General features: G+C 35.2%; 1 protein-coding gene across 2 annotated transcripts in view; it reads left to right on the top strand.

Moving 5' to 3' along the window:
- Focad (focadhesin) overlaps positions 1 to 8,505 on the top strand; it is a 274,302-nt gene that overhangs the window by 199,873 nt on the left and 65,924 nt on the right. For both annotated transcript variants that reach the window (XM_013020828.1, XM_013020829.1), the window contains one exon: positions 6,385 to 6,473. In XM_013020828.1, the coding sequence (XP_012876282.1) occupies positions 6,385 to 6,473 (89 nt within the window). The remainder of the gene's footprint in view (positions 1 to 6,384; positions 6,474 to 8,505) is intronic.

Genomic DNA, 8,505 nt, shown 5'->3' on the forward strand with positions numbered 1-8,505 from the left:
AACCCTTGTTACATTAGTTATTTATCTGATGCTCTTTAAGGGAAGAAGCTATACTTGCTTTTCTGATGTCTCTGCCATTTGACATGTGTCTAAAATATAGTAACTTCTTACTAAAATGTGAGCTCTGCTTAATTTTGTCTTCATTTGTATTGTAAGTGATAGCTCTTGAATTTTTAAAATAGAAAATAATTTTTGGTCACTAGAAAATGACATGAACAGTTAACGGTTTAAGAAAGCAACTAACAATACTTTTCTTTAGCTTAAAGTCATTGTTAAGAATGTTAGAAAAAATAAAATATGATATTACTTAAGTAATTTAGGTTCTAGAATACAATTTTCATGGAGTCTTAGAACTTGTGGTGTTATGGTTATAGGAGTCTTAGAACTTGTGGTGTTATGGTTATAGGTAACAGCTATTTTATAAAATGGGATGGGAGAATGAGAGTGGGGAATTGTATAGGTTGGCAAGAATGACTTAGTATTTAGACACTCATCTCAGATTAAAACCTTCCTGCAAGAGAGGCTGTTGAGCCTAGAATTCATAAAACATTGATAAATTTTCAGAGATTTGATCCATTACAACTGAGTAGGGAACCAGAAATCCTCACATCTAACAAAGCACCAGGTGTTTTAACGTTACTAGTCTACCAGCCACATTTTGAACAAGAGTTTTAGATGGTACCACCAAACTACTGTAATCTACATTTCAAAGATTTCTGCTGGAGCCCCTCTTTCCTTTTGCTCATTGCTATATTCCGTTAGCCTCCATAGTGTCTGGACACCCAGTATATTTGAATCTTTCAAGAAGAGTGAGCTTGCAAGTCAGAACGTACATTACTTCACATTCCTATTTTACTAAACAATTTTTTCAGTGTTTTTCTTCACCAAACATTTATGGAAAGGGTCTACCTTGCTAGGCCTGGTGTGGAGTGTGTGGGACACAGGGAAATAAAGCAATCCTGGCACTTCCTGCCTGTGAAGGCCCAGTGTACTGAGACAGGCTAACTTGTCCAGTGGCTATCCAGTACAGCAGCTTTAGTGCTTTAATAAAAAAGGGAACGAAATGCTGTAGCACCTCAAGGAAGGGAATAATAGCTCCTCCTGCAGAATGAACTGAGAATTTTATTTAGCTCTTAGTATAAGGAAGGCCAAATTGAATAGTATTATGGTATAATTTTTACAGATGGCTTGGAGTTGATTTAAAAAGCTCTGTTTCTCCCATCACAGCTACCATTTATTGAATAACTAGCATGTATCCAATATTTAGTATATATGATTTCATTTTTTCTTATTGAGTATGTGCTATTAGACACACAGATAACTATATTATAGATAGAGGAATAGAGTTTGCTAGGCAATGAAACAAATGGCCCAGAACCCAACAGTAAATGAAAGAACCAGAACTTAAGCTGGATTTGTCTGACTTGAGAACATCTGCTTTTCTCACTGTGTGATGTATTTTTGAAACACCACCATTAATGCAAATTTGTTTTAATGTTTTAAAGGCAGATCTATTTATGAAAAGCTTGCTCACTATTTATAGTAATGCAGAATGATTCTGCCTTACTACTGTTGTGGTGATGGTATGAATCTTTTACCATTTAATGTCTTTGCTTTGGATATCTAATGAACAAGTTGTATTGAAAATTAATGACAAGAGATGTGTAACTGAAAGACTTAGACAATAGCAAGAAGGTCTTTAACATTAGCAGAAATTCTTCTGCTTAGCCACCTGCTTCCAGCTCTATCTATTCTTTTTCACATGTGTGGTTGACATGTGGGAAGTATGTGAATATTTTCTGATTAAGATGACAAATACATGTACAAGCAGATTGACTATTGAGAGACCTTCTTGTTAAAAATCTTTCTACAGTCTTCTATATTTTGTTTATCATCTCTCCTCTGATGTTGAGGAAGTTCAGATCTCTAGCCTTTGTGAAACTCTCCTTGGGAATATGAGTATACCTCAAACAGGGGACAGATGAAAGCAGGTTTACTTCAGACAGTCATTTTCTGGGTTGGCTTCATAGCTACAAAGTAATCTGAAACCAATCCAAGGGCAGGAATTGAGACCCTAATAGGTGATTTTGACCATTTGAAAGAGTTGTTTCTCATCTGTATGTATTATAATTGGTGATAGTGGTGGTGATAGTAATAGTAGTAGTGATGGTGGTGTGGTGGTCGTTGTACTGGGGATTGAACTCAGAGCCTTGCACTTGGTAAACACATACTACTTCTTTTGCTTCTGTAGTTTGTTTTTTAACATGAGGTGAACCAGATGAAATTGCTAAGTAATCAGCAAGCTCTTGGTTATACAAGCTGGAAATAAAAATTAAGAAGAATGGATGGATTACTAGTTGAAATCCATAGTCAATACCAAAACTCCAGTTGAGATGATCATTTAGCCTGTTCTCCTATTAAAGTTTCCCCTTGGCCCCTTAACTAGAAATATGTGACCATACTGAATGCCAGTAGACATTTCTACTGTAAGCAGGCTAAGAATTGGAAGGCAAGGTGAATTTGGATAAGTAACCTAACATTTACTGGGTAGATCAAGTTAGGGAGACATTCTAGAAGAGGGAGTAGAAAAGAATACAAACTCTGAGGAAGAAAAATTATGAAATGTAGGCACAAAAGATTGATTGTACTAGTTCATGACCAGGGAGATTGCAAAAATTAGGCCTTCTCAGGAAGTAGCCTTCTTGTATTATTTATTTCCAAATAGGTTTTTAGCTTTCTAATTTCCTGTTTCATGTATTTTTTTAAAAATCCATTATAGGAAATAGGTGTTTTAAGAGTAAAGTTTCATAATTTAAAACGCACAAATAGCAATGTCAGATAATAAAAATCATTTTCCCTTTTACTTTGCCTTCTCTCCTGGAAGGGTGATATAACTGTTAAATATTAATGTCAATATCTTTTAGTTTAATCATTTCTGATGCTTTCTTCCAAGAGACAGTAGGAAGAATAAAAGGGCCAGAATTCTGTCTTTGACAATATAGAGTTTGTTTTTGAGGAACCATTCACTTCATGAGATTATATAGAAAATAAAACATAAGTTATTTCTGAAAAGATTTAAATATCTTTAAGAAAGAAGATGTAGCAAGAAGATTATAAAGGGAAGTGTGGATTTCTACTTTTTAACAATAAATCTACACAGTCAGTAAGAGGAAATGGCTTTAGATCAAGGCAATCTGATTGTTGAGTTCACATCCTGAATCCTTCAAGCTGTCATGCTTCTTTCATTAGTATGTAGAGATCTACATTTCTTCTGTATTACCTTTGGGCTCTACATGGTTTGTAGGAAAAAAGACAACCAGTAGAGAAATGGATAGATTTAAAATCCAGTGTCAGTAAACATTTTTTACTTTTTGAGGGTTTTTTTTGGGGGGGGCGCGGTGGTCAGTTGTGGGGCTTTAACTCTGGGCCTGAGCATTGTCCCTCAGCTCTTCAGCTCAAGGCTAGCATTCTACCACTTGAGCCACAGTGTCACTTCCTAGTAAACAGTTTTAAAAGCTTAATCTCATTAGTAAATAGTAAAATAAAGTAAAACTATAATAGAAGTATTTCACATCTACTGGAATGATAAATATTAACTAGCAATTTCAAATGTTGGTGAGGAACCATGACTTAGTGCTGGTGAAATGTAAGCCAGCACAACTATTTGTGAAAATGGTGAGGCCTGATTCCATAATCTTACACAAAATCTGAGTTCTTGTTTCAATTACATTTAAAGAATGTAATTGGTGATAGCAGAAACAGGAAAATACTTGATAATCCTGAGTGTAAAACAATGGAAAGGGTAATAAATATATTTGAAATATATTTGGCCTTAATATTCTCTCTTTAAGAGGCAATATTAGTTATGTTTCTATTACATTTTAAAAATTATTAGCTGTGGTATTTCTTTTTATAAATTAACTCAAGAATTTGAAATATAATGTTGGAGCTATTGGTAAACAACTTTTCTTACATATCACGTATATCTTTTTTTAATTTTTTAATGTTTTGTTACATTTTTTTATTAATAAGTTTTTTTTATTGCTAAAGTACCATACAGAGAAGTTACAATTACATGAGCAAGGTAATGAGTACATTTCTTACCAAGCATTGTTGCCTCTTCTTTGTTTCCCCTTACCATCCCTCCCCCCCAAAAAAGTTGTAAAGTTCGTTTTTGACATACCATTTTGTACATTTAATTGTTACAATGGGTCTACCTGTATCCCTATTGAAACAATTTGTTTTTGCCCTTCCCCTCCCCAAATTATACCAACATCAAATACAGTGAAAACAAGGGTTATACCATGGGGGGAGGGACATACAAAGCAACAAAAAAATCACCTTATAAATATGTTAGAAACAATAGCAAGAAAGAAAACCCATTTGAGTCCTTATCTTGGGGTTCATTTTGCCTAACATCAACTTATCTGATCTTTTCTGCTTGTCTCAGACATATACTAGTTATTACAAATAAGGGAAACCATGGGACCTATGTTTCTTTGGGTCTGACTTACTTCACTTAATTATTGTAAAAATACTGTACAGAGAGTTTACAGTTACATGAGCAAGGTAATGAGTACATTTCTTATCAAGCATTGTTGCCTCCTTTGTTTTTCCCCTACCATCCTTTTCCTCCCACCTCCACAACTACATTCCTCCCCCCTAAATTGTAAAGTTCGTTTTTCAACTTAGTGTCTTCTACATCTTATCGTTGCAATGGGTCAACCTGTATCCCTATTTAAATATTTTGTTTTTTCCCTTCTCCTCCCCAAATTATACCAGCATCAAATACAGTGAAAACAGGGGTTATGCTGTGGGGGAAGAGCATACAAAGCAAAAAAAAAAAAAAATCACATGGTGCCTTATAAATACACTAGAAACAATAGCAAGAAAGAAAAAAACCACTTGTGTCCCTATCTTGGGGTTCATTTAGCTTAACTTCATCTTATCTGGTCATGTGTATATAGCTTTTGACCTTTTTTACTTGTCCCAGACAGATACTAGTTATTGTAGATAAGGGAAACCATGGTACCTATGTTTCTTTGGGTCTGGCTTACTTGACTTAATAAAATTTTTTCCAAGTCTTTCCATTTCCTAACAAATGGGGCAATGTCATTCTTTCTGACAGAGGCATAGAATTCCATTGTATATGTGTGTGTGTGTGTATGTTTGTGTGTATATATATATGCATATATATACACATATGTATACATTTGTGTATATATATGCATATATATATAAATAATACCTTTTCTTGATCCATTCATCTACTGAGGGACATCTAGGTTGGTTCCATTCTTAATAGAGACCCAGAAACACAACAAATCAAAGAAAGGTTAGACAAATGGGATTGCATGCAGCTGCAGAACTTCTGCATGGCAAAGGACATAGCTAGCAATAGAAAGCCCATGAATTGGGAGAAGATCTTCACTAGCCATACAAAGGACAAGGGTCTCATATCTAAAATATACTTGGAACTCAAAAAATTAAATCCCCCAACAACAAATCCTCAAAGAAGCAACTGCCCAATAAATAAGGGGGCTAAAGACTTAAAGAGAAACTTTTCTGAAGAGGAAAGAAGGATGGCCAATAGACACATGAAGAAATGCTCAACCTCTCCAGCCATAAAAGAAATGCAAATCAAAAAAAAACATTTAAGATTCCACCTCACCTCAGTTAGAATGGCTATAATCATGAACTCTAATAACAACAGATGCTGGAAGGGATGTGGACAAAAGGGAATCCTACTGCATTGTTGGTGGGAGTGTAAACTTGTTCAGTCACTTTGGAAAGTAGTATGGCGGTTCCTCAAAAGACTCCACATAGAGCTCCCCTATTACCCAGCAATCCCACTTTTGGGCATTTACCTAAATGAACACAAACAAGGCCATACTAAAGCTACCAGCACACTATGTTTATTGCAGCATTATTTACCATAGCTAAGATATGATATCATGTATATCTTATGTGTGCTTTTCACCTAAATAATCTTCTACTATCTCTACCATTCTAATACTGGTGCCAAGACCCCATCTTGGTATTATGTCAACTAAAATTGCCAGTTCCTGATAAAGGAAGGTGAATACCATGTAAGGGACTTTGAAAATGGGACCTATGAAATTCAAATCTGCATTAATAGGTATCCTGGAATGAAGTTCTTTTTACTAAATTTGCCAAACATACAACCTCCTCAGGATGTACTTTTGATGAGTCTAGAAATACCCAAGCAGCGATAGATTGTTTCTTTTTACTTATCCTCTTTCATAATCAAATATTCTATCAGGATATAAAGCCAACTGGAAAAGGATCTACTTCCCAGAGAACTTTTCAGTTCATTGCAGCCGTTGATTTTTTGCATTCTGATTTATGTTGCATTGTTTGCAGGGAAGAATAGGAGAGCTGGAGCTGCAGTTAAAACATGGGAAAGAAGGACCTGAGGAGGTGCAGTACAAAAGAAGCACTGCCTGGCTATGGTAAGAGGATGGCAATTTTTGGCTCATTATTGTCACAAGACATGAGTAATGAAGGAAACAGCACTACTTTAAATTTAATACTGGTGACTTTTCCTTGTGTTTGGGCCTAAATGAAAACGACAGTTCAAATATGTATATTTTTACCCATTCCCTAGATGTTATAAGGGAAGCTTTATTCATAAATTACATGCATATAATAGCTATACCTCAGTATCCATAAGGAATTGATTCCAGGTTCATCTATGGATACTAAAATCCATGGATGCTCAATTCAAGAGAATTGAGCATAAATATAAAATAGCATCATGTTTGCATATAACCTGTGCACAGATATATGAAATAACCCCTAGGTTACTTATAGTAACCTATATAATGTGAATGCTGTGTGCATAGTTGTTAGATGGCATTGATTAGGGAATAATGAAAAGAGACACACATTTGGTTAAATTCATGGATGCACAGCTCTCAAGATACCAAGGGCTGAATTATGTAACTATTTTTTTCTGACACAATATGGAAATGGTTTGCCTTCCTTCCCTATACTTTATTCCTTGTAACTGATTATTTTGTTATGCTTTTGAATGAAGGTTCTGTTTTTCCTCACTCATTTCATTGCCATCTTACCCACATTTAGTTAGGAATTACTCCTCTTTACCTCTGCTCACCCTTCTCTAAGACATCTTTATTATTAGGAATAGCTTTACCCTGTCAGACCTTTAATTTCTTTAGCACAGACTCCCTCAGGTACTCCTACTATATTACCTAGAAATCTGTAATTGCTGGCACATTAAAAGCAACTTAAATTGTCATATATGTTGAGAAGAATACTTAGTCAGATTAATTGTTGCTGCTGCCTGAATTGCCAAGAAAGTACCCAGAACCTAGATAGTTTTGTCTACAGCTATAAGTTGCTTTAATCTAAAAAAAAAAGTCTGTAAGTTACTTTATTTGTCCAAAAAGAATCTCTCTGTATATTTAATTTTATTTGTACATTTTATAGATTTAGCAAAAAATAGTAATGCAGTTTAAAATTTCTGCTATTGGATTTAAGAATGGAGATTAAGAATTTGGACGGCACTATTTGTTTTCTGTTAGCTTTGGAACCCAGCTTTTATTTCATCTTTTGAAAGTTATGGTAGGTAGTATGTATGTGCTTCACTATCCAAAACATAGAAAGACACCTATAGATATAAGTCCCTAGTGAATATATAAGAATTCTAGAAATTACTTAAAAGTAATATAGAACTAGAAACTTTGCAGTTAAACTAGTAGTGACTCACTAGCACTGGTGGCTCATACCTGTAATCCTAGCAGCCCAAGAAGCTGAGATCTGAGGACTGTAGTTTGAAGCCAACCCAGGCAGGAAATTCCATCAGACTTTTATCTTAAATTAACCACCAAAAAGCTAGGAATGGAGCTGGAAATGACTCTAGTTCTAGAGCACTAGTCTTGAGCACAAAAGCTCAGGGACAGTGCCCAGGGACTGGCACAAAATCAACCAAACCAAACTAAAATCCAACAAATTTGTAGTGACTGGTAAGTTTTTTGTTGTTATTTGTTTTTGTTTTTGTTTGTTGAGTTGTTCCTGGTGCTTGAAATCAGGGCATAGATGCTGTCTCTGGGGTCTTTTGCTCAAAGCTAGTGCTCTATCTTTTGAGCCACAGCTCTACTTCTAGCCTTTTTTTTTTTCCTGCTTAATTGGAAATAAGAATCTCACAGTTTCCTACTCAGGCTTTCTCCAAACAGTGATTCTCAGATCTTAACCTCCTAAGTAGCTACAATTACAGATATGAGACATAAGTGCCTGGCTTAGAAATCTATTTTTAAATGAGTTCTTCATCACTTACTTTATTGGAACACAGTTCCAAATCTGCATAGAGACATGTTTGTTATTTCAAAATGTGTTTACTGAGTGCATGTGCTGTCATGCACCTCAGCAGATGAATTGATCAAGAAAATGTGATATGTGTGTGTGTGTGTGTGTCTGTGTGTGTGTGTGTGTGTGTGTGTGTGTGTGTGTGTGTGTGTGTGT

Source organism: Dipodomys ordii, unplaced genomic scaffold (assembly GCF_000151885.1).
Source record: "Dipodomys ordii isolate 6190 unplaced genomic scaffold, Dord_2.0 Scaffold53, whole genome shotgun sequence".
NCBI classification, from domain to species: domain Eukaryota; kingdom Metazoa; phylum Chordata; class Mammalia; order Rodentia; family Heteromyidae; genus Dipodomys; species Dipodomys ordii.